Source organism: Hyperolius riggenbachi, chromosome 1 (assembly GCF_040937935.1).
Source record: "Hyperolius riggenbachi isolate aHypRig1 chromosome 1, aHypRig1.pri, whole genome shotgun sequence".
Lineage (NCBI taxonomy): Eukaryota > Metazoa > Chordata > Amphibia > Anura > Hyperoliidae > Hyperolius > Hyperolius riggenbachi.
In genome coordinates this window covers 493,365,225-493,392,092 of record NC_090646.1, presented here as the reverse complement: position 1 = coordinate 493,392,092, position 26,868 = coordinate 493,365,225, and the positions used below count along the sequence as shown (strand labels likewise).

At 42.9% G+C, this 26,868-nt stretch overlaps 1 protein-coding gene across 1 annotated transcript in view; it reads right to left on the bottom strand.

The window, feature by feature from the left end:
• Nucleotides 1-26,868, bottom strand: part of CDC45 (cell division cycle 45) — a 90,057-nt gene that overhangs the window by 54,179 nt on the left and 9,010 nt on the right. Inside the window, exons 2-9 of the mRNA XM_068243145.1 lie at nucleotides 20,856-20,915; nucleotides 17,944-18,036; nucleotides 14,606-14,743; nucleotides 14,379-14,528; nucleotides 13,998-14,056; nucleotides 13,807-13,855; nucleotides 4,613-4,674; nucleotides 3,320-3,370 (exon numbers count right to left, since the gene is read on the bottom strand). Coding sequence (XP_068099246.1) covers nucleotides 3,320-3,370; nucleotides 4,613-4,674; nucleotides 13,807-13,855; nucleotides 13,998-14,056; nucleotides 14,379-14,528; nucleotides 14,606-14,743; nucleotides 17,944-18,036; nucleotides 20,856-20,915 — 662 coding nt within the window. The remainder of the gene's footprint in view (nucleotides 1-3,319; nucleotides 3,371-4,612; nucleotides 4,675-13,806; nucleotides 13,856-13,997; nucleotides 14,057-14,378; nucleotides 14,529-14,605; nucleotides 14,744-17,943; nucleotides 18,037-20,855; nucleotides 20,916-26,868) is intronic.

Here is a 26,868-nt window from a genome sequence, read left to right as displayed (position 1 = left end):
GAACTGCAGCGATTTCCTATGGTAGCCATAATGGATGCTAGGAAGGTGCGATATGAGCCAGGAGCTGTAACCAAATCAATGAACTACACCTTCCATTGCGGCTGCTGTGGGCACAGAATATCACTGTGGGAATTTCAACCTCTGGCACAGGAACACAGAAGATGGAAGCTTCCATATGGATGAGGAAGGGGGCTACTAAGCAACTCCCATAGGTACGTAGTAAATGCATGCTGCCCCACAAAAGCCCACACAATTCACAAACCTTACAAATTTACGGTTTGTTTAAGGTACTCAGGAAACCAGATATGACAATAATGGGTGTATTTATTTTTACCTGGGACTTTCTCCAGCACCATGAAGTGTGTGGGCTCTTTCGCCATCCTATCCAGCATCGCCCAGGTAATCTGGCCGGCTGCGTGTGCACCGTCTCATGCTCCTGCAGCTGGGCACAGGAGTGTGGCAGAAGCGCATGACTGGGCTGCGCACGCACAAGAGTGCATGACTTGCCAGATTACCTGGGTAACAATTGAGCAGAGTGGCTGGAGAGTATGGCAAGGGAGCCCACACTGCTTATGGGGCTGGAGGAAGCTCCAGGTAAGTATAAATACACCCATTATTCCCATATCTGGTACACTTTAACGAACAAAAACAAACATCTAAACCAGTGTCAGTTGTTGATTTGTTAAAAAAAAAAAAAAAAGCAGAGCAAGCAGCCTTTGCACCCAGGTAGAAGCATGTACATCTATAGGGATGCTGGGGTTCCCTCATCAACACTACATGACAAACCTCTCTCAATTTACATTCCTGAAAAGTCAGCCTCCTGTATTCCTAGCAGAGTCCAGTAACAGAGGTCTCTCTGCCTAATGCTGAATAGCTCAGCTCAGGAATGTGATCTTGACAGGATGTCAGGAGAGTTGTGAGGCTGAGCCATACCTACTCTTTAGTAACTTCTGCAATCTACTACGAGTGTGCAGGAGAGAGCTGAACAAGATGCACAGCCTCTGACAGGCTCACAATACTGGTGCAGGGCTCAGCAGAACAGCTCTGCCACCAGGAAGAAGCCTGGCTGTATGCACTATGTAATGTATGCAGCTTTCAAACAAGTGTTCCGCCTGGCTGCTGCACCAATCTGAAGACTGCTAGTCAGGGGTCAGAGTTTGTGGTCAGGATCTAGTTTGCTGACAGCCTGGAGACAAGGGTCAGGAGGATAGAATTGAGCAGCTGCAGTGCGGGTTGCCAGATCAAAGTGTGTGTCACTACAGAGCAGCCAGCTTGTATGAGAAGCAGAGCTGAATACACGCTAGTGTTGTCCGGATCATGAACGATTCGGATCTTTGATCCGAATCTATGTTGTGAGTCGAATCATCCGAATCAAAATGAACGATTCGGATTGCAAAAGGGGGCGGGGACAGGAGCGACACGCCCCCTTTCAGCGGGCAGTGGGGTCCTGGAAGCAGAGCTGAGATCGATTGCTCTGTTGGGGAGAGGCAGCCTTGCAGGGAGACAGGTAGATGAGAGACAGGGGACATGGGTGCCATTGCCAGATATGTGTAGAGCACACATACTGGCTGCAATGTGCTGCTCATTATAGGCTGTGTGTTCCGTAGTTGTGCACAGTGAGCACATTGGGAAGCTTTTGGCTCAGCACAGCTCAGTAACTTTGCAGGCAGTGTGATTGCAGGGCAATATGATCCTCCTGCACTCGGCACTAAACAACTGCACTTCACTTCTGGGAATGCTTTCTTTCACTGTGCGACCGTTTCCATTCAAGGTATACAGATGAGCATGTAGGTGAAATGTATGTAAAGCATATGATTGCAGTATGTGGGTATTGTGTGCAAGCAAACATTTCTGCTCTCTGCTCGTCCCTCCTCCCTTCTCTGTCCACTCCCTGCCCTCTGTCCATCTTCTCCCCTTCTATTTGTGTCCACCCCCTCCCCTTCTCCTGTCCACAGCAGGGAAAGACCTGCCCTGCTATTCATTTCACCCCCAAATGCTTCTAGTAAAATGATCCGAGATTCGGATCAAAGATCCGGATCTCTTCAATGATCCGATTCGAATCATCCGGATCATTGAAAAGATCCGAACTTCCCATCTCTAATACACGCTGCTCACTGGACGGAGATTTGGGGGCGTGGCCGGCTCGCTCTCCTGCCTGTCTCTTGTTGAAGGAGACTGTTTTGTTTTTTTTTCAAATAGGAGGAGGGAGGTGACGTTTCTAAACGTCACTACCCAGAAGACAATGCGAGTAGGGTAATTAATATACATCCGCGGATGAAATGAGTGTGGTGGGCGTGGCTTCCTGCTTAAAGCTACAAAAACTAAGTAAATTTATATTATTTTACTAGGAGATACTTGTTTTTCATCTATAAAGTGGGCATGGTCTACACACTGGTGCTGAGTAGATTAGGACGTTACGGTTCCTCTTTAAGATACACATACATGTAAGAAAGGCGCCTGGGGGCAAAAAAAGGGCGCAGGTGATTGCCGCTAGTAAAATATCACTAAACTCAGCAATATTCTACTACTGCATTTTTATAGTAAAATATATTGGTAATATTTACTGATATTTACTATGGCTAAAACCAGCCCTACTCTCACACAGAACCCTTCTCTAGTGGTGCCTAACCTTAATACCCCCCCCCCCCCTTCCCGTGGTGTCTAACCCTAAAACTCCCTCCTGGTGGTGCCTTACCCTAAGAGTAGCCCCGAAAGCCCCCCCCCCCCCAAAGCTAACTTCCCTCTCCTGCAAAACTGCGATATGTGGCCATAAAGGTACATTTCTGTGCCCATTTTTTCAGTTCCCGCATTCCTGGCTGCTGAAATTGCTCCCATTGCCACTAATCAAGAGCAGAAATGTACCTTCATAACTACATATCGGTTTGTGGCAAAGAAGGTAAGCTTCAGGGCACTGAGGCGCCTACTAGCGGCCGCCGCCATGAACCCAGGTTTGCCTGTCGTATTGCAAAATGCGCCTTTTATTATAGGCGCCTGTGACACCTGCGTTTACCAAAAAGGGTCCTGTGCCCTTTTTGCCGGTTTGGTTTCCATGGATATGGAATTTGTTCACGTAGCTTTCTACTGTATCAGTCAGTACAAAGCTAGCACCTGCAGCAGTGCAATCAGTAACAAACAATATTTCTGGAGAAATCTAGTGTAATATCTACAGATGGAAGATAGACCAGGTAATCCAACTCTGGAAAATAACGATCATTAACCTGATCTACCACAAATTGCATTGTGTATGGCTAACAAATCTTGGAAAATCATGTAATACACTAAATGGAAGACATCAGCAAAATATAAAAACGACACCTACTGAGTAATTCTATCTTGAACCCACTGGTCAGTCAAGCCAACAATAGCCCACCTGCAAAGAGAAGGGGAAAAGAGAAATCAGATCAATGACTCCACTGATTTACTGTACAATTCCTATAAAATAATGTAAAACCAAAATGTTGCCAGTTCAAGTATTTCTGTGGTCAAGGAGTAAAAGGATGAGATATAGAGCAAACAAGGAGGCAGACACAATGTGCCTTTTTAATCCGTCACTTCTTTACACAACACAGAATGGGGTTTCCATTAGCAGCTAGAAGCAGAGAGTTCCCACGTCTGAGGAGTCTCTGCCAATAAAACCCCTCTTTTTAAATGGCACATGCGAGAGAATGTTGGTTGCATCCTTTGCATAACCATCATTAATTAACTAATTGAAATGCAAGTTCTCACTTGGCGCCCTCCTTGCTGCTATCTACTATAGGGGACTAGAGCCCAGAAAGCTTGCATAATTTAACGTTATCAGTTAGCCATTAAAGGGTATTACTTTTACAAACCTTTGTTTTTTTTTTCCTATCTGCTATCTATTATCTACTATGAAATGCTTGTGTGATCTGTTGGTTTATCTCCTGGCACGGGTATGTGGCTAGAATATGTAAACCTTGTGGTCATAACATTCTGGGTACTTATAAGGGGTTGCTGGAAAGTTCTAGTTTGGTTCAAAAAAGGGAATAATCAAGAACCATGAAACATACATGCAAGTCTACGTATTCACTCTAAAGTTTAACAGGCTTCATGGTTCTTTAACGGGGAACTGAAGAGAGAGGTATATGGAGGCTGCCATGTTTATTTCCTTTTAAGCAATACCAGTTGCCTGGCAGCCCTGCTGATCCTCTGCCTCTAATACTATTAGCCATAGCCCCTGAACAAGCATGCAACAGATCAGGTGTTTCAGACTTTAAAGTCAGATCTGACAAGACTAGCTGCATGCTTGTTTCTGGTGTTAGTCAGATAGTACTGCAGAGAAATAGACCAGCAGGGCTGCCAGGCAACTGGTATTGATTAAAAGGAAATAAATATGGCAGCCTCTGTATACCTCTTACTTCAGTTCCCCTTCAACTCTTCCAAGAAAGCTCTGATGTGCGATTGCTGAAATACTGTTACTGCTGTCATCGCCTCAGAATCGTTACTGCTGCCATGCCTCAGTTTATGTAACTGACTCCAGGTACTCAAATATTGCTCTGACTCCACAGCCTTGGTCAGTGCATCATTTTATGTACAAAGTATTTTATCAGATTGAACAACCTCCTGCTAATACTTATTTCAGCTAATAACTTACCACAACATGTCATTTGAATCTTTAGACATAATCCAGGCCAACTCAAACATCATCATAGCAGACTACAAAAAAAGGAAAAAAATATATCTAGAATCACATGATGGGGATATTTAGTGGTGGATGTTCATGACCTAAAAAGGGAACCTGAAGCAAGAAGCATCTGGTGGCTGCAATATGCATTTCCTTTTAAACACCAGTTGCCTGGCAGTCCTGCTGATCTATTTGGCTGCAGTAGTGTCTGAAGTATACCAGAAACAAGCATGCAGCTAATCTGTCAGATCTGAAAATGTCAGAAACACCTGATTTGCTGCATGATTGTTCAGGGTCTATGGCTAAACGTATTAGAGGCAGCGCATTTTTTTTTTATACAGACTGATTTGTAGACTATTGCAGTTGATTGGTTTCATCTTCTTCTGTTGACTGACTAACCGTGTGCAACACTGGAGCATAGCATGATTGCATACTTTTTCCTGCTAGCTCAGCACTCGTCATGATTTTGTTATTCTTTGAGGATATAAAAATGAAAAAGTATTAGAGGCAGAGGGTTATAAAGACAGCCAGGCAAATTGCATTGTTTAAAAAGAAAAATGTTAGCCTCTATACCCCCCTACCCCCCAAAAAATAAATCAAATAAAAACACACATTAAGATACCAGAGCAGCAGTTAGCACAGTAGAGTAATGTACTGTATGAAGTGAAAGGTACTGTATGCATCAGGCATGGGTAGGGTGATCTCCAATTAGAGGACAGGAAGTACCTAGCTTTAAATCAAAACATAGTTGGGCCCCTTAGAATTCTGCGTTTTCCTGTGCTTTTCCTGGAACAAGGAATTTTACACAGTCACACTTCAGAAGGATGCCTAGCTCTACTATGGCTATCCTCTAATGGATACATGGAATGCTGTTATGTACATCAAATACGGCCAATTCTTATACTGTATAGGGAAAATGTGGCAAGGCACAAAACTCAAAAAACCAGTAGCTAAATTTAGCGCAGGCAGGGTTACATTTGTATGCAGGGAAAACTTGCAAGTGTTTTTTTAAGATAATACAGAACATGCTTTTGCATTTCTCCACTAAAGCAAATGTATGAAAAAAAAAAAATGTTCACAATGTTCAAAAACACACAACAGGCTACATCTCAGTACTCGCATCCATGGACTACATCACTCGGCAAGTGAACCAATGGCAAGAACAACAAAAACGTTGGCAGATGCGTGTGAAGGTGGTGGTGCAGAAGCCAGAGGAGCAGAACCCTGTGGGTAGTAGTAGTGTGGGCCCCAAGGTGATATGTGACGTAATGAAACGTGTATGCACAGTACAAAAACATAAAAAACCAGGCTATTTCACTTGATTTTGCTGCCTGAAAAAGTTAATTTCTAGGCATGGAAGTGATAGCTTCTGTCTTGTTGGTAGCTTGTTGGGACTATAGTAACCCTTACTGATAAGCAAATTACTGCCATAAAAGTTTTCTTGGCAGAATACAACTTCTGAGGACAGGGGAGAGATATGACAAGGTCAATAGTTCATGTACAGTATTTTCACTGTGGGACACTTAATAGACTGCTACTGATTAGAGACAGTAAAAGACTCAACCTACCTGGGATACTTAAACAGAATTAGAATGGTTTATCTCATCAGTTTATTTTCACCTCGGGTTCACTGTAAGCGCTGAGTCCTTTGTGATTTTAAAAGCTCCTGCTAATGTTATCCTATGTGTGTGCTCACTGGAGCAATGTAGTTTTGTAAAAATCCCCCATAGCTTTGCATTAGCAAGAGCTTTTAAAATCACTAGCGTTTAAAAAGATCTTGTGGTGTGCACCAGCCCTTAGTTATTTTCTACAGCCAGACATATCCCCGTGTAGAACTACAAAGTCAAAATGAACTTCCGCACACTCATGCTAATCCTCATGCAAATTCATTCACAAAAATCATGCAGCAATCAATGCCATCGCTACAGCCAAGTTAAAAGCTGGGATCTTCGTTACAAGAATAAAGTCTCTTGGGTAGTCACATACACCGTGTAGAGTAGCCCAGTGTCATATGTGTCCTAACTCTGGCCCTGTAACATGCATAGCACAAACCTGCACACGCATTCAGCGCATCAAAACCTATCTAGGGAATAGGAGCACATATCCTTACCGTCCTCCCTGGGACAGATAGTGCATCTAACTAATCCTGCAAGGGAGCTGCTCGTTCCTACATATGTACCATGCAAACACACCAGCAAGCTGTGTGTGTTAGGATCACTAATAGGGGAAAATGGAGAACACTGTGTAGAACTAAAAACTTTGAACACAGCCGTGTCACATTTTTGAGGGCTTATTCACAGGGGGACATTGCAGAGCTGTGTTATAAACTCTTATAACGCAGCTAACCACATTGCAATGATAAGCCTATGGGACGTTCATAGTGCAACATTAGTGTTGCATTGTAACGTGTAGTTATGGTAACGCACTGCATTACCTCTAAATGCACAGGTTACCAGGTACAGGACAGCATACTCTTCGTTGCCTGTATGCTTTACTGTACCTACCGTATGCGAGGGTAACGCAGCGTTAATGTGCGCTACCTCTTTTTTTGTGTTGCACTGTAATGATGCGTTGTGAATTTAACGTTGCATTACATCGCTAGGTCTTACTGTGAATGTAGCCTAAATCAAAGAATCACATTTCCTTTCTGACTGGAGATATTTCTCTAGCACACCTGCTGCTCCCGGAGCTCAGTAACATAAAGGCAGCGCAGGACAAGTGAGCGCTCTCACCCCTTATAACATACTGAAGTAGAAAATCCCAATTACCCCAAAATTACAAAGCAAGCTGTTCCACAGCAGCGAACACAGACTATAGGCAGTTAAAGTGCACCTGTGATGAAGAGAAAAGGAATTTTCTTACCTGGGGCTTTTTCCAGCCCCCTGTAGTCTGTCAGCTCCCACGTTCCCCTCGGTTATGCCACTGTCGGCCTCGGTAAAATCTGTGACTCAGCTCATTCACAGCCCTACTTTTGCACTCCTGTAGCTGGGAGAATTCTGTATATATGCAGTTCATAAGACTTGTAACTGTGTGTACACAAAACGCTCCCAGCCATAGGCGCACGATTAGATTGAGGAGGAGTGTGGCCTAGTACAGCGCATGCACAATGGCTGGAAACCCAGCTGTATCACAGATTTCCCAGCTGCACAGTGGATCGCACTGGTGGACATCAAGGGAGCTGACAGACTACATGGGGGCTGGAAGAAGCCCCAAGTAAAAAAAAAAAAAAAAATAAATCATTTTTTTGATTCAGTAAACTCAGGTTTACTTTAAGCATTTCATACCCAAAGGGCTCTTTAATCATAGCTATTAACTATTTGGCTCTTAGACACACAAACCTGGCTGTCATTTGTCCTTATGCATTAGGAAATAAAGTTTGGATTTTAACAAATGGATAAAAAAAAATGCTTCAGATAGGGAGGATGTCCCTATTTACTGATACGTGTTGAGTTACAATACTGCTGTCAAAGACCAATAAGGAAAAAAGACAACTTTACTTACGGTAACGTCTTTTCCAGTAGTCAGAAGGACAGCACCCCTGGTGAGACTTGTCTCCCTCCCAATCGTGGACAGGAACTGCAAAAGAAAAGATTTGCATAACAAATTGGCAGCCATACATAAGCCACTATCTTACCACCAGTAACTCAGTTAATACAATAGATGACACGGACCGCATAGATGCTTACTTACATAATTATTATTCCACCCAAAAGAAGGGCGGGTTGCAGGGGTGCTGTCCTTCTGACTACTGGAAAAGACGTTACCGTAAGTAAAGTTGTCTTTCCCAGAACGTCATTGGACAGCACCCCTGGTGAGACGATGTACAAGATATAGGATCTAGGGAGGGACCACTGCCTGCAGCACCTTCCTTCCAAATGATAAGTCTGCTGCAGCCGAGATGTTTAGGCGATAATGTTTCACAAAAGTGTTCTGACTTGACCAGGTAGCAGCTCTGCATATCTGTTCTATAGATGCCCCTGCCCTCTCTGCCCAGGAGGTTGATATTGCTCTTGTAGAATGAGCTCTGATTGGAGAGATTAAATGCTTTCCTTGAACCTGATACGCTGATGTGATAGCCTGTTTTATCCATCGTGCCAGCGTTGCTTTGGAAGCTTTGTTGCCTCTTTGTTTTCCAGCAAAAAGGGTGAACATTGCGTCAGTTTTCCTCCAGGAACTTGTTCTTTCCATGTAGTGTATAAGACATCTCCTTACGTCAAGGGAATGGAGTCTCCTTTCCTTTTCATTACTAGGATTCTCGCAAAAGGAGGGTAGGAAGATCTCCTGATTTCTGTGAAAAGAGGAAACTACCTTGGGTAGAAAAGCTGCATCAGGACGTAATGTTATTCTATCCTCTGAAATGGTGCAATAAGGCTCTCTAATGGATAGTGATTGTAATTCACCAATTCTCCTGGCTGAAGTAATTGCCAGCAGGAAAATGGTTTTTAAGGTAAGAAATTTTTCCGAAATTTGCGCTAATGGCTCAAACGGAGCCTCACACAAACCCTGTAAAACAATGTTTAAATCCCAAGCAGGTACTTTTGTTTTAATTGCTGGCTTAAGTCTCTTTAAAGCCTGAAAAAAACGTACAATTAGATTTTCCTCTGCTAATCGTTTTTCTAAAAACACACTAAGAGCAGATACCTGTACTTTCAGGGTGCTGATACTAAGACCTTTCTTATATCCACACTGAAGAAATTCCAATACGGATTTAAGAGATGAATTGTTAAAGGATCTTTCCCTACACCAATCGTTAAATATTCTCCAGGCTTTTTGGTATATTTCTCGAGTCACTTTTTTCCTACTCTGTATCAAAGTTTCTGATAGTTCATCTGAAAACCCTTTGGACTTCAGGATGCCCCATTCAGGTTCCAAGCTGAAAGGTGAAGCATGTGTAAGTTCGGATGCCATACTGGACCCTGAGATAGCAAGTGTGGCAGAGTAGGAAATATTATCGGATCTGTTACTGCTAGTGCCCTCAGTGACGTGAACCATGGTTTTTTTGGCCACAGTGGAGCTATTAAGATTACTCGAGCCCTGTCCTGTATAATCTTCTTTATCACTCGTGCTAGCAACGGAACTGGAGGAAATGCATACATCATTACTTCCCCCCAATTGATCGAGAAGGCATCTACTTTCCATGGTAGATCTTCTGGAAACAGGGCACAAAATTGTTGGCATTTCGTATTCACTTTCCTTGCAAACAAGTCTATTTTTGGGCAGCCCCATTGTAACGTCACCTGCTGGAATATTTCCTGATCTAATGACCATTCGTTCGCATCCAACCTCTTCCTGCTGAGGTAGTCTGCCAGTTGGTTTGAGGTTCCTTTTAAGTGTGTCGCTGTTAAGGATGAGAGATTCCTTTCTGACCAAAATAGGATCCTCGTCGTCTTTTCCCATAAGGATTGACTCCTCGTACCCCCTTGTTTGTTTAGGAAAGCCACCACACTTTGATTGTCTGTCCTTATCCTCACATGAGACTTCTTGATTTGGGGCCCGAAATGTAGTAACGCTTGCCACACTGCTTGCAGTTCTCTGTTGTTTGATGACTGTGAACTGATCGTCATATTCCAGGCTCCCTGGGCCGGTTGAGAATTGAAGTGGGCTCCCCAACCCCATAAACTGGCGTCGGTTGTAATTGTATTCTGATGAGGAAAACTCCACAGACGACCTGGAGATAGATGATCCAGCTGTTTCCACCAAAGAAGAGAAGCCTTTGTACTCTGTGGAATGACGATTTTCTTGTCCAGTGACGTCATAGACCTGTTCCAAGATTTTAGTATCCACATCTGTAAGAATCTTGCATGGAACTGCCCCCACTGGATTGCCGGAAAAGAAGAAGTTAGAAGACCTAGAAGTGCCATGGCCTTTCTTAGCGATATGCTTCTCAATTTCTCTCCTTCCATCCACACGGCGAACCTTAGGTATTGTTGGCAGGACAAATGGATTGGCAGATGAAGATATGCATCCTTTAGGTCTAGAGATGCCAAGAAGTCGTCTTTCTGTAAGAGATGAACTACAGACCGGATATTGTCCATCCTGAACTTTCTGTATTTGACCCTCAGATTTAGTTTCTTTAGATTTAGAATAAATCGATAGGTTCCCTGAGGCTTCTTTACCAGGAAGACTGGAGAGTAGAATCCTTGTTCTTTTTGGCATGCTGGAACCTGACGAATTACCCTTTTCTGAAGAAGTGACCTTATTTCTGATTGAAGGGCTATTCTTAAAGATGGGTCTTTTGGACAAGGGGTTAGGACAAAATTTTGAGGGGGAGGCTGCTCGAACTCTATTTTGTAACCTTCTAATATTATATTCAGTAACCACTGATTGCTGAACAGTTGTTGCCATTTTTCGAAATAGTTGGTGACTCTCCCCCCCACTGGAATGATGGCGTCATTGCTTGTTTGTCTTTTTGGTATTAGTAGAGGTATTGGGGGGTCTTTGTTGTCTATAAGGGGCCCATCTTCTACCCCTGGAAGATTTGTTATCCGCTTCATTTTTGGCGGGGGCCCGAAATGGCCGCTTATTTTGAAAAGGGCGCTTCCTTGGGAAATTCTTCTTATCCGCCGTACGATCTAGTGTATCGTCCAGCTTTGAACCGAACAGCAGATTACCTTCACAGGGGATACCACAAAGCTTAGATTTTGAGGAAGTATCCCCATTCCAGGTCTTAACCCATACTCCCCTTCTAGCCGAGTTGACTAGCGCCGTAGTTCGGGCTGCCAACTTTACTGTATCATCTGCCGCATCAACCATGTAATTTGAGGCATTCGTAATTTTTGGGAAGTCATTCAGAATTTCTTCCCTAGAAACTCCATTAGCAATCTTAAATTGTAGGTCTGCTAGCCAAGTTTTCAGAGAACGACTAACTGCTGTTGATGCCACAGCCGGTTTGAAAGTTAATGAAGCCGACTCCCAAGCCCTACGCAAAACATTATCCATTTTTTTGTCTATTGGATCTTTTAGGTTACCGAAGTCTTCAAACAACAGGTCTGATTTTCTTGACACCCTGGAAAAGGAAGGATCCAGCTTTGGCGGAGGACCCCAATAAGCCTGATCATCCGGGGCAAAAGGGTAGCGCTTAGATAAAGATTTGGGCCAAAAGGCCCTTTTCTCAGGATTTTCCCATTCTTTCTTAATCATAGATTTAAGAGTAGAATGGACCGGAATGAATCTAGATTGGGGGTCCGCCAAACTTTCATACATCTGGTCCAGGGGTGTCAGGGGTTTTTGCTCTGATCTAATACCCATTGTTTCATGCATGGAGGTTAGGAGATCTTTCATTAAATCTGGGGAAAAAGCAAATTTCTGTGATTTCTCAGCTTTTTCTATCTCTTCACCCTCAGATATCTCTTCAAATGCAGATATTTCCCCCTCAGAGAGTTCTGAGGCCTCTATATCACTCTCCCTACTTCTCCTAGCCTGCACAGGAATACGTGCCGGCGGAGTAGGAGAAGACCCAGTATTGATAGGTATAACAGCAGCGTCACTGCTAGGGCCAGGAACATCAGCAGGGTTGGGGGCTACAGCTTGAGAAGAAATAGCAGAATCCTTAATTTCTTTGATTGCTGAAGACATTTCCGCCCGCATCCAACCCATCAGATCTTTAAATATGACAGGGGATTCATCCTTAACCAGCTTATTTGTGCAATCCTGGCACAACTTTTTAGAGGATGAGGATGACAGGCGAGTGGAGCAAATGGCACATTTCTTCGCAGATTTGCTAGATCCACTTGATGCATGCTGACCCTTGTCAGTTTTATCATGTTTTTCAGGCTTTTCATGTTTTTCAGGCTATAAAACATAATAATAAGCCAACCATTAGCACCCTCTCTAGTACACACATATATATATATATATACACACTGCATATCTATATTCCCATTGTACTTGCCAGAGAGGTATCTTGGGCTGGCCTGGCAGACTGCACAGGAGCTGACCCAGAAGCGTCCTCCATGCTCACATAAACCACCAGAGTGAGACAGGGAAAAGGATTAAATCCAGAATCACATGAACAACAGGGCTCAGCTGACTAGCCCATTAGCATAATTTATTTGCATAATCCCCTGTCGCGGCACCTGCCGCTTAATAGATATGCATAATTACCTCGTATTTCCGCAGCCCCTGCCGCGCTATTTGCTAATTACCTCAGCGAATCAGCTGATGCTGATTCGCAATCACCTCCGCGGCCCCTGCCGCCCAGAGTCACGCTGGACGCCGCGCGTGACAACTTCCGGGTTGACCCGGAAGTACCTTGGTCTGAAAACGCGCCTGCGCTATATCTCTGCTGCCTCATACGGAGAAGCCTCCTCCACGCTGCAGGGCTCCGACTGTCCACTGTACAGCATGCCTGGAGCCCTGAAAGACGTTGCCCCCGATCATCTGTCATGGATAGCATCCTGGAGACCTCTCCTCTGCATTCCCGTCCGGGACAGGAAACTGAACTGAGTTACTGGTGGTAAGATAGTGGCTTATGTATGGCTGCCAATTTGTTATGCAAATCTTTTCTTTTGCAGTTCCTGTCCACGATTGGGAGGGAGACAAGTCTCACCAGGGGTGCTGTCCAATGACGTTCTGGGAAATTCCAGCTTTTTACTACTAGCTTCCTTAATAAAAATACTATGTATGAAGATTGTGATCTTGCATCTGTTGTGTGGCACAGTTTCAATAGGAAATTGATTAGGTTTGAAAACCCCTACATCAAGAAACTTCAGGTTTGCAGTATAAATAATAGTAGATAATTATTCCAATAGCTACATTATTGGGTCATGATTATATCAAGTCAGTTCCCTCTCGGTGTCTGCATAGCGGCTGGATATGCTAGCTGGATGCAGATTCAGATAGCCAGACTGTCTATGAACACATCAGATGATTGCAGAGAAATGTTATCTAGTGCAGTCATTTAACACCACCTATGCAGGAATCCACTGTCCTGTAAATCATTAAAAATCCTGTACCTTATTTAGAAGCGAAGAATTATCCTATTTCTACACTACGATAAGCAGCACATTCACATCTACGATGTAAACAGTCGTTTTTATTGTGCACCTCTAGAGCAATAGTGTCTGTGTTTTTGATAACTTGCTATACACAGTTTATAACATTCTCTTTCGAATAATAATAAGAGTTACAAAAAAATCATGCAGCTTTATCAAGAATTACTTTACCGACGTTCCATGGTATTCATACTGCTCATAGTCAAAGAGGATCTCCCTTCTGTAATGAGAAAACAAATATAGTCTGACATACAATACAAATGCTTATATGTTGAGCTTTAAATTTTACCAGAGACTTTGAGTGAAACTATTTTTATGTTCTATATTGGTAGAATTTGCTGTGAGTTTATCTTAGACATTACCTGCGGGCCTCCCACTCTCTCCTCTGGCGTCGCCTCTCAATTCGTCTTTCTACAGCACCCTTCATAAAAAAAGAAAAAAAAAAAAAGAAAATAAATGAGTTGTGCTTTATACAAATATTTAAAAGAAAAACTGCAAGGCTCTTATAAGAAAACGTTATTGATTTATATGGTGCCAGCAGGTTCCGTGGTGCTGTACAGCAGAATACAAGATAGAACATTACAATATAAACAATAATAAAATATAGACAGAAGTCTATGTACAGCAAACAATTAGGGCTCCTGCTTTTTAGTGTTGCTCTGATATCTAAACTGTGTTGCTCACACAGTTCATTGCTGACAAACTGTCCCTTGTGATTACTACACCCGCTTCACACAGTATACCTCATCAAACCGTCTCCTCTTTCCTGAAGGTTCTGTGCCATCGCTCTCATTCCCAGAATCCTCTCCTTCCTCATCCTCTTCATCGTCACGAAAAATGTCATCATAAGATGGTATTTCCAAGTCGTCATCTTGCTTGATTAGCAACTTTATCTAAAGACATACACCTATTAGTAATGTGATTATGAAGAGATATCAGTTTATAGTGAGCCCCAGTACTGCAGACATACCTGGGTGTCATTGTACACATTCACTACATCTATAGGCCTGTGTGTGTCACATATATAAAAGATGGTCTCCTCCTGTGGCTGCAGAGTCTCCAGAAGATCAACATTTGCACCACAATTTAGCAGTACAAAGTAACGAAACTACAAAATAAACAAAAGTACTGTTAAATTCCGCAGTGCTTTCTTTCTCATGCCACAGGACAATATAGAAAAAATAGCTATAACATCATTATAGAAGTGGTTTGCTAAACTGCACTGTTCATGAAGAATGAATACCTAAAGAGAGAATGAGCCAAAGCTCAGGTTCAGAAACAGATACTTACCAAAGGAGAGGGATGCCTCTGAATCCTGATCAAGTTTACCTTGCTGTCCTCTGGTCCCCCTTTCAGCATCGGGGCTGCGCTCCTTTTCGATCACAAGTGCGGCTATGTTGCAACTGCATGACCATGGTGGCACCTGCGCAGTAGCATGCAGCTGCTAGTGCAGGAGCAGCTCCGCCTTACTGCCCAGGCAACATTGTACTCGCATGTGACAGAAGAGGAGCGCGCCCCAATGTGATTGCCGACAAGTCCTTGGGGGGGGGGGGGGCTGTGCTTGACAACGGGGGAAAGCAAGGGAAGCCTCATTCGGGTCCAGAGATTCCCCTCTTCTTTGGGCAAGTATCTGTTTTTTTTACCAGAGCTTCAGCTCCGGTACATATAAAAAAAAAGTTTAGTCAGTACTCAAACTTGACATGTTTTTTGTGCATTTTCTGCAAAGGAAAATGCAGAATGCAGTAAAACAGAGAACCGATAACTCTTCCCAAAAAAACAAAACAAAAACACACAAACTGGGAACCGATATTGATCAATGGGTTAGTTCACCAAATCATAAGGCCCCCCCCCCAAAGAAAAAACAGAGCTGCAATTGCACACACTGATCCTGCATTTGTGTTTGTCAGGGGTAATTACACCATGTAATAGGTCATGAGGTATTAATGTGATAGTGTATTTCCATAATTTTAAGACCTGCTCAGGACCACATTTTTTATTATGTCTTGATATGCACCACAATAGAATAAAAAGAAAGTGTGTTTTTTTCATCATGATAAAGGAAAGAAATAGAAGGGCTGCATTGTTGATCTGCTACAAATTAGCTTCCTAGATATCAGGCCATTTCTCTATTTGCAAGAGCCCATTCACATGGTGGAAACGTTTATCCCTTTGCAGGGATTGCCAGTTGCCACTACGTACTGCATGGCAACAGTGGCACATGTTTGGTCGGGATCCTTGCACAGCATTCACCCAGCAGTCGGAAACATGATGCACCTGCATTATAGAAAATATACCATGCCATATACCAGGAAAATTAAGACTTAATTTAAGATCCCTATACACAATGAAATTTAGCACCTGATAAATGCAATCCCTAACAATTTTGCTATCAGAAACCTGCGTAAACTATCCCAGGTATTCCCTCTAAGCGTTATGGAACTCAGTCCCTTGTAGTAATGGCAGCTCAGCCAGGAAAACAAACACTAACATACCTGAGTGAAAAAGCCTGAATTTATCAAAAGGTATGTACACAAATGCGATAACTATCCGCCGAAAACATCGGTTTCCGCTGCCAATTGATCCTGCTTGGGCGTCGTTAAGGATACGTTTCGTCGGTGTCTTAAGCCCCCCCCCCCCCCCCCCCCCCCGATGCCCTCAACACCACCGATCACAACATTAACCACTTTACCCCCAGCGGTACGAATTTCTCCGCCCCTTTTTTCCCTCCTAAAAAACCAGGGACGGAGAAATCCGTACCTTTCGCGCTACCGCCGCTCGTGCGCGCGCACCCGCCGCCCGCTCGCCCGGAGATCAATGAACGGGAAAAGCCATTCCCGTTCGTTGATCTAGCCCCCGCAATGATCTGCTGCTTCTTTCAGAAACAGCGAGATCATTGTGCGTCTCCCAGCCTCCTACTGCTTCCTGTAAGCGTCCTTCCGGACGCTTACAGGTCGCATGTAAACAAACACTCTGTGGCCATCTTGTGGCCATATAGTAAACTACACCCTAAAAGCATTTTACATATACAAACATTACATTTACACAATAAATTAACTCATTACCTCCCACACTCCCCAATTTTTATTTTTATTTTGTAATTAAAAAAAAAAAAAATACAATAAAAAAAAAAAACATAAATAGTTACCTTAGGGACTGAACTTTTTAAATATTTATGTCAAGAGGGTATAACACTGTTACTTTATAAACTGCGGGCTTGTAATTAGGGATGGATGCAAAACTGAAAAAAATGCACCTTTATTTCCAAATAAAATATTATCGCCAAACATTGTGATAGGGACATAATTTAAATGGTTTTATAACCGGGACAAATGGGTTAATACATTTCATGGGTTTTAATTACAGTAGCATGCTTTATTTAAAAACTATAATGGCCGAAAACTGAAAAATAATAATTTTTTCCCACATGTTTTCCTATTTCCCCATTAAAACACATTTAGAATAAAATAATTCTTGGCATAATGTCCCACCTAAAGAAAGCCTAATTGGTGGCAAAAAAAACCAAGATATAGTTCATTTCATTGGGATAAGTAATAATAAAGTTATAGACGAATGAATGGAAGGAGCGCTGAAAGGTGAAAATTGCTCTGGTGGTCAGGGGGTAAAACCCCTCAGTGGTGAAGTGGTTAATTTCACAGCCTCCCTTCCATCAATGGAAGATGCTCAATCGTTCACTGAGAAAAAAAAAACAAAAAAACTGAGAACCGATATTTATCAATGGGGCTACTTCACACTAATGCAAAATGCAAACTGCACTTAAAGGATACCTACCTTGGTTGGGTGGAAGCCTCGATCCTAAAAAAGGCTTCAATTTGTCCTCCTCAGCAGACCGGATCCAGAGCTGGGACCCCCAGAAACCCAGCTATTGTCGGCGTGCGCCTCCGCAGTATCTGCTTTCCACTCGGACTCGGGCAGAAATAGCTGCACCCGATCAGGTCTGCTCTACTCTGCAAGTGCAGAGGCCACGCACCAGGCGTAGCAGAGCGGACCTGATCAGGCTCGACTGTTTCTGCCAGAGGCCACGTGGAAAGCCGCCACCGTGTCTGGGCACAGCGGCGACTGCCGGTGTCATTGTGTATTGTTTTCCATGGGTCCTAGCGGTGGAAGGGGTCTGTGAGGGATGACAAGGGAAGCCTCTTTAGAATCCAGAGCAGAGTACAACCCAAGGGAGGTTTTAATCCTTACAGGTTTACTTTTAAATTCCATATTAAAAGCATTCTCCATTGTAAAATGATGATTTGGCATGTTGGAAGCAAAGGAGCAAAAAATCCTTCCTATGGTTTTCTTTACCTGATCTTTGTGTTCAAGGAAGATGATTTCAAGCTCTTGCCAGCCGGATACAGGAACAAGTGTGTACTGGACGTGGTCACACTGAAATAAGGCCTAGCACAGAAACACATTATACTGATTAATACAAACAATTCATCACACTTGTCAAAATGTTTAAACATGCAGATTTTTTTTTGCAGATGCAGTTTTCTGGTACCCCTGCACAAGAAAGCAACTCACAGCTGTTTCTCAAACAACTTGAGGCCTCTTGCACACTGCAAGCGATTCAGATTCAGATTCCGCTTTTTAATCGTTTTTTACTTCCGATTCCGATTTGCAGTTTGCTCCTTGCACACTGCAAATCGGAATCTGAATCGGAGGTAAAAACTGATTAAAAAGCGGAATCTGAATCGGAATCACTTGCAGTGTGCAAGAGGCCTGAAAATTACAAAGTGTTTGCCATCCATTGCTGTTTAACCTGCAAATAAGTTTTATTCCACAGATTTTTACAGATATCACTATAAATGAAGATAGCATGAACCCCTTAACCTCAAATTTTATTGTACATCCTGCTACTGCAAAAAAGGTGATTTCTAAAGCTTCTTAAACTTGGTAATATTTGCAACTGTTGACCAGAAACATCATACATGATTTTTTTTTTTTTGGGGGGGGGGGGGGGGGGGGGTGGCACACTGTTGCCCAGAACAATCAAACAAACATACAAACATTGCGTGCGAAATCCTGTGAGGTTCAAGTATGTCAGGTGATTATTTGACTGGGCTGTGTGGAGTCGGAGTCGAAGCAATTTTTGTTGGGTGCCTAGAGTCAGAGGCGGGGAAAAAAATGCACCAACTCCTAATGAATTTAAACTGTAAGTAAAATATAAAATATGATAAAACATTCTATTTCTCAGATAATAGTCATCATAAATAATATTTATATACAGTAATCGCTGTGCTTAGCCCACAAAAATGAAATAAACCAATCAAAAATTAGTTACTTGTGCTGCTTCAATAAAGCAGTCCCCGTATTTTTAAAGGCATATATACATATCTGATTGTGACTAGATAGATAGATAGAGTGTACACAGGAATCTTTTATATATACTAAACAACATGTATGCTGTAAGAATAAAGCCTGTTGTGCAGCTGTGTCATAATTCTGCACTGCTGCTGGTTTATGCAAATTTATGCACTCCCTTTGCTCATGAAATCAAATAATTTGATATGTTTAAATTTGGTTTGAAGACTACGAATTAAAGGGTACCTGAGACAAATGAAAAAAGTTCAATACATACCTGGCTCTTCCTCCAGCCCCCTTCAGGCCAATCCGTCCTTTGCTGTCCTCCTCCGCCATGTGAATCTTCTGCTAGGAGTCCTGATAATTCAGCCAGTGAGTCAGACCACGTGCCACTTGTGTAGTACGATCCCGGCGGCGGAGGGTGTGCATGTGCACTACGCCCGACTGGCTCAAGTACCTGGACCCATAGCAGAAGATCCAGGTGCCGTAGGAAGACAGTGAAAGACTGATTAGCCTGAAGGTGGCTGGAGGAAGCCCCAGGTATGTATAAAACTTAAATTTCATCAATCTTAGGTTTACTTTAAATTACACAGTAGTACTATACTCTACATATGCACTCCACACAGAGCTGCAGGTAATCCACTGAGAATGTTGTGCACATTGAACACAGAGGTGTTGTTTATCACCCATAAACCTGGTTTAGGATTGTTCCTGAAAAATGTGAAATAGAGGAAGAAACGCCTTATTCCCCTGCAGAGTACCTGCACATCACTCTTACATGTACCCAAAGTTACATTGCCTAGGGCCTGATAAATGCTCTTTGTTCCCGTCTGTACCTTCTACAAGTACTCTTACCAAGGACTAGATTTAGTCTAGAGGCAGAAGATCCGCCAGATATCCAGGTAACTGGTATTGTTTAAAAGGGAATAAATATGGCAGCCTCCATATACCTCGCACTACAGTTGTCTTCCTAAGCCTAAGCGTTGGCAGTTAAGAGATGCATTTTATGTTACATACTTTCAATCAACAAGATTGTAATATGCAAATTAGAGGAGTCGGAGTTGGTGGATTTTTGTACCGACTCCACAGCTCTGGTTTCCGTTGTGGTTTGTTTTAGGCATCTGGCAGAGAGTGAACAACCTTGTTATATTTCTACTAGTAGACCTAAGCCCGTTTAAAAAAAACGGGCTCTAGGTCTGTGTTCCTGAAGGCAAACCACCCACCGCGCGCGCTCACCCGCCGCACATCCGGCCGCCTGCTGACACGTCGCCCGCTCCACTCCCTGGCCCCGTCCCCGGGTCCGTGCTGCGCACATGCAAACTGCCTTGCAGCATGGACAACGCTACACAGAGACAGGTGTCCGCAGCACGGACACGTTTCTCTTATTATAGAGGATCTTCTCCATTTTCCCACTTTTTTCTCCTGCTGATGATTTGCAGACAGGAAGTTTGAATAGTCTATAAGAGACAATTCTGATTTATGGACAGTAGTATGTTTCACTAGTCATGTCTTTTTCATTATTGTAACTTTGAACATACGATTGCTGTATTTGATGCAGTCATGTTTGTACTTTAGCTACAAGATTCAAGCACTTTGTCAGTGTGTAACAAATTTAACAAAATTACTTTTCATGACAGCATCATGGTGCATGCAAGGAACATAGTGGTAGTAACAAAGGTAGAAAGAGAAGAAGATTTATACAAGTATGCCAAATATTTCAAAATGTTGCACACAGTGTTAAAATGGACCTAAACTCTTGCTAAGGACAGAAGGAAAACAGAGATGCACCCTGTACTTAGAGACTTCGGAGAGAAGGCAGTCGCAGAAAAGTGAGGACAGAGACATTGGTGGTGTAGAGAGCAAGCACACCTACTTACATCCAGTGAAAATGACATAAGTAAAACCAGTCTTACCTGAAGTATTTTACAGGCACACAGGGAATCCACATCTGGTGCAACAAGTAGGAGCACACGCTGCAAATAAGGGTAAAAAAAACTTCAATTCAATGGGATCAACTTTCCAGCTATTAATAATTAGAATATAAAAACTTGAAAAGTTTTATAAAATCAGGCAAGAGACAGAACATTTATATTTTACTTTTCTCCTCACTGACTCAAAGTGCTTTGGGCTGCACTCCACAGCCAACCAGGAGTATTAGGTAACCTTGCACCGCACTTTTGGAGTATTTAAATTAATTTACATTAACTGAACATTATGTCTATTTGGAGGTGGTAAGTCTACCACTACCTCAATTTTTAACCGCCAATTTTATCCTTTTGACGCTTCTGTTCTGCTGTACAATAATCGTATCCACCCTTGGTGGAGGGGTGCTACCCCTATCTTCCGATCTACAGAGAGCAACTTCTTAGTCCTGAGTAGGGTCAGGCCTAATCTCTCCACCTGCATTTACATTGGTTGCCTATGGGATAACCCTTGTTTGTGAGTGTATGTCTAATTTATCATATCCTAACTTTGCCAGTACATACTACACTATATTGGGCTCCCAGTGTCCTCTTATGCCAATGCAATGCACTGCACTGCGGTAGTGTGAAAGTGGCCTAAGACTCCGTGCTACCGACAACCAAATTCCCTGCCCTTTCTGGCCCTCAGCCCAACATTGAGAGCATCTCCACATTCCCAGAAATAAAATCAGTATTACACAGACATATCTCTTACTACTATGGCCACAGCCCTGAGCATTTTGCATTTTACAGCATGCTGATTGCTAAGCATTGCACAGTATGCAGCAACTGATGCATGCACTGCACATGAAAAATGGTTGGCACACATCAGAAAATGCATGAACAAATGCATGTAGCTCTAATGGCCTTATACAACGCAGGTGGCCGTGTATTTTACAGAAACAGCACCAGCAAGGCTGACACCTTCCAATTATACCGCATGGGACGGTGCAGCGTTGCAGACATACATACAGCAGTGTGTTGTCAGAATGCACTGCTACACATTGTGTGCTCATCATATAGTGCTGTACACCTATATTCTCTTATGCACTACCATAATCCATTAACCTTCTAATTACTGATTATGTGTCTCACTAGACCTGGGAAGTGGAGATGATCAGAGAGATGCTATTTTTATGCAGCTGGAAATTGGACTAACCAATCGCAGTTGCCGATGGATTGATCGAGTTCCAAGTGGCAAACTGCAACAAAACTTAATTCAAGGTGGAAAAATGAGGATGTCTTTACTGAGAACCCTTCACACTAATTTCTAGGCCTGGTGACCTGAGTGAATAACTCTGGACTACTTGCACTAGTATTGTGAAAGTGCATCTACCCAGCCATCTTTGCTACCCATTTTTCCTACGAAGGCTTTCAGCAGCAGACCACAGGCAACCGCTATAAAGTGAACTTGAAATGGGGGGGCTTGGGGAAGAGAAGGAGTTGGATATTTGCAGAGGGAAGGCTCTGGATCCCATGGATAACCTTCCCAGTCTTTACTTCCCCCCATTGTTCCACCATTGTCAGCCTCTGAAGTTAACTAACCTGCAGGTCTAATACCTCTTCAGCACTCCTCATGAAGGCTTCAGAAGTTACACTCGCTCCAAGCACAGGAGTACCGAAGGGGGCAGCGGTGAAACAACGGGTTGAAGAGAAAACCGGGAAGGCTCTAAGGGATCCAGAGCTTTCTATTTATTTACATAAATAAATAACCTGAAGAGCGTCTATGCAGTGTTCACATATTATACAGAAACACATTGCATACAGTGGGCAGTCTGTTACCATGCAAAAATGTAAACACCCCCTTACAGCTGTGCCAGCAGAGAGTTTACTCACATTATTCTTGTGCTACACAACATGCGTAGTATATGAACTCGCTGATGCAAAAGTACTATTAGCCACAGAATTAAACACATGACCAAAGAACAAGAAAGAAGTTTTGAATCAGGATGATACCTCTTATTGGCCAACTTAAAAGAAAAAGCTCTCAACTAAAAAGCCGTTTTCAGTCTCAATTCTTGTACTGAATCTGAAGAAGGTTTATTAGCCGAGCACTGATGGAGGTCGCTCTAAGTTTTGCCGTTATGGAGAATTGCTGGCATCTCTAAGAAGCCAAGCTACGGATGCATTGAGGGCCCACTGTGTAATACACAGAGAATCTACTCAACCTAGGGATGGACACGACTAAAAACTACATACGACATTAAAACCTGTCCACAGAAGGCACTTGTTCTTACATAGTTATTTGGGTTGAAAAAAGTGCCGGCTGCTTACCTGGTAGCAGTGTTCCGGCGAGTCCTCCAGGACGGCCCCTCCTGAGATTGTGTAAGTCCCCCCTCCCAAATCGGAAACACCTTAAGAGAATTAAAATAATTAATTGATGCAGTATAAATCCCACCTCCTCACAATCTCCCACAGTTTATGCAAAGAGAAGAATAACGAACCACACTCCCCTTATAAATAAAAGTTAAAAGTCAGGGTTGGGAACTAGGCGGCCGTCCTGGAGGACTCGCCGGAACACTGCTACCAGGTAAGCAGCCGGCACTTCCTCCCTTCGTCCTCCAGGACGGCCTCTCCTGAGATTTAGTGAGAAATTTACCCTAGGGTGGGATGACTGCTTGCAGAACTTTACGACCAAAAGATTGGTCTTGAATGGAGAGGAGTTTAACTCCTTAATGCTTAACGAATGTCGAATGCCTGGACCATGTCGCAGCCCGACAATCTGTTCCAAAGAGACTCCTGACCTTTCTGCCCATGACGTCGATAAAGATCTGGTCGAGTGTGCTGTAATATGAGCAGGTGCTATTACCTGAGCTTCTGAGTAAGCAAGAGTAATAACCTCCTTAATCCATCTAGACACCGTAGCTCTAGAAACCTGAACTCCTGTTCTAGAACCTCCGAAAGCTATCAGAAGGTTAGCTGAATTTCTCCAGTCCTTGGTTCTTCCCAATGGGACATGAAGTCTAAGATGCAATATAAGTACCACCTCATTCTACCTATCCTGGGTGCATTGAATATTACCTTGAATCAGTAGGAGATTTAGCAATGGATTTAGGTGGGTATATCCATTTGTTGTGGAGGCTACGTGGAAAACTAATTACCGGTAACCATACTTTTTGGCTTCTGCTTGCCTCCACCATAGGTGACCAATGAGAGTTAGAATAGAACCTCTTCTCAGGATAGGACCACTCCAAGGATTGATTTCTTGGTAGATCCAAAACGATAGAGCTTTATGAATGTGACATAAGAGGCCCATGCGGTAGCTTCACCCTCATATCCAGTGAGCTTAATTTACCTCTTTTTTAATTGAGAAATTAGCACATAAGGAAAAGATAAAGATTCTCTGATCCTTGTGGAAATCAGACCTAAGTTTCGTAGAAATAAGAGCGGTAACCTGAAATCAATTCTATTCTTCAGGACAGACATGGATGGTGGTTAAATGTATAGGGCCTGTATTTCTCCAATACACCTGGCCACCGCTGTCACCACCAACAAACATCTAAGGACTAAGTCTGTATAGTGATAGCCTTACTAATTCAGACGAATGGCAGCCTCACTTTAGGATGAGCAGACTGTTGGAATGTAAGTATACTTGAATTCTAGTCTCAGGTACTGAAGTCTAGTAAAGACTTGAGATACAGGGTCTCTTTAAGCAGAGTTTCTCGGAGAGAAATGATACAGTCATGTACCAGGAACATGTCCCTCTTGGAAGGCCACATAATGGGTTATCAGGTCTAACTGCCCCCGACAGTTAGACGACGGACACCGTAAACAAAGCCGATATTTACAAAACATTGCATTCTTTGTAACTAGGTTATAAAGCAATGGCTTAATTAATGGAGGTGGGTCACATGCCCATGCCAACACAAGAATGCTTAATAAAGCCCTTTGAAAGGTGAAGAAGGCTGTCTCCGCTCTATCCCCTGTATGCTGATGAGTTTCTGGTGCCGGAGCAAAAGGTGTGTGGTGCTGTTGCCAATGGCAACCAGCATATAAATTCTTACACAGACCATGCCTTCAGATATCGAGAGGCCACTATAAAATGGCATGACCATGCTTCACAAAGATCATCCAAGATCTGCAAGAACAATGGCACCTTTACCAAAGGTAGGGCTACAGCAGATGCCAAACCTGTTTTGGTCAGTCTGACGCAAAAAGAATACCTGTGGTCTGATCCTACATCCCTTTTCGAAGTACCCTTCAAGGGGGAAAAAACAAACGTATGCTCCCCCCTGTGCCGCAACAAAAGTGTTCACACTCTCTGGAGAAAAAACGAACAACATTGTTCCAAGCAGAAACCAGGTAGCTGCAAATTGTCAAACATATTTGTTCGGACGCCAGTTCTGAGATGGTTGTTTGCAACTCAACCTACATGCTAGAATAATATCCCTTCCTTTGAGATAAGCTGATCTCAAGGAAGCACCTTGTTCACTGCCCAGCAGAATGTCTGAGCATAGGAAGTTTAAGATTATGGGTGGACTATAAGTCCCACTTGTTAGTTTAAATTGAGTCACAAGTGTAATTCCCAGTGTGAAGATTCACGAATCTGTTTTCCAACCGATTCTCTCATTTCTGGAGAGTACTCCAGACTGCCAGTAGATTAAAGAGAATATTTTCTCCAGTGAAGCATACCTGTCATGCATTTAATTGAGATTCCGATGCCCTGTACAACTCCATAGTCTTGCATCTGTCGTAATAACGAATGGATTTTATAATCCATTCGATTGCAGATTTGGTTGAGAAGTCCATTTTTAGGGAGAGTCACTGGATCTGACATCCAGATCGATTTCTCTATCCAACCACTGACATAGAATTGCTGTTTGAAATATTTTGTAGACAGCTTGTGCATAAGCAACAACTGGAATACAGGCAAAATGAAAGACATAGCTTGTCTGTGACCACCTTTGCTCTGAAAAACTATCAAGAGTGTTTTTGATCCAATCCTTTCTGCAGATCCATCCTAAATACTCTACAGTTGTAAAACAACCTGCATATTATCTTAGGTCTTCCTTCATTTTCACAGCTAGGTAAAGCTAGAAAATATCTTCTGTATACTCAGATTGCTGCTATTAAAATCATGTTCTTTCATAAAGATCCTGGGAACACTTGTAACCCATCAAGGAAGTACTCAGGACTGCAAATGAAAAAGACTTGGGATTGAATCCTGAATTGCTGTCTCAGCATTTATGTTGCGCTTCTGTCCCGACGGACGGAAGGCGTCTGAGCTGCAGCCATTAAGGTACGCTCAGTAGGCAGTAGCAGTTCCAAAGAGCCTCGCCCAAGGACTCCTTACCGAACAGGTGTAGGCTTTCTGAACAGGGAGAGCTAAGGTACTAATCCTAGTCCCCAGTGTCAGAGGTAGAGCCCTTAACCACCACACTAGCCACTGTCCCTTTAATTTTTTTTTTTTTTTTAAACAAATTTGCCATCAGAATAACTTATGCATCAACCTTGCATCTATTTATATGCAAAAAAACAGTGTTGCAATTCAAATGTCTATGTGCAGAATCCCTGCACATAAGTAAAAACACATCTGCTAATAGCTTGACTCCTGTGCATATTCCCTGCACAAAATTATCTTCTGAAAGCACACCTGCTACCAGCATCATTATCTGAAAAGAGCACTTGCTATTGCAAACAGAATGTCTGTGTATAATTATTACACACCATTGTTATCTGAAAATTAGCTTTGCAAACTGAAGGTTTCTGTGCATATTTTTTGCATGTAATTCTGCATTGCATTCAGAACATGTGCCAATCCCTGAACATAACTCCTATCTGAAATGCACCATTGCATTCAGAATATCCATGTGCTAAACCCTGCACATAATTCTTATCTGATAAGTAGCATTGCATTCAGGATCTGTAAAGCACACCTGCTGGCAGATAAACTAAGCATGCCAGTGTTCTCCCCAGAATTTTTTTCCAGCCGGGTGGTATGAAAAAGTAGCCGGGTGGCATGAAA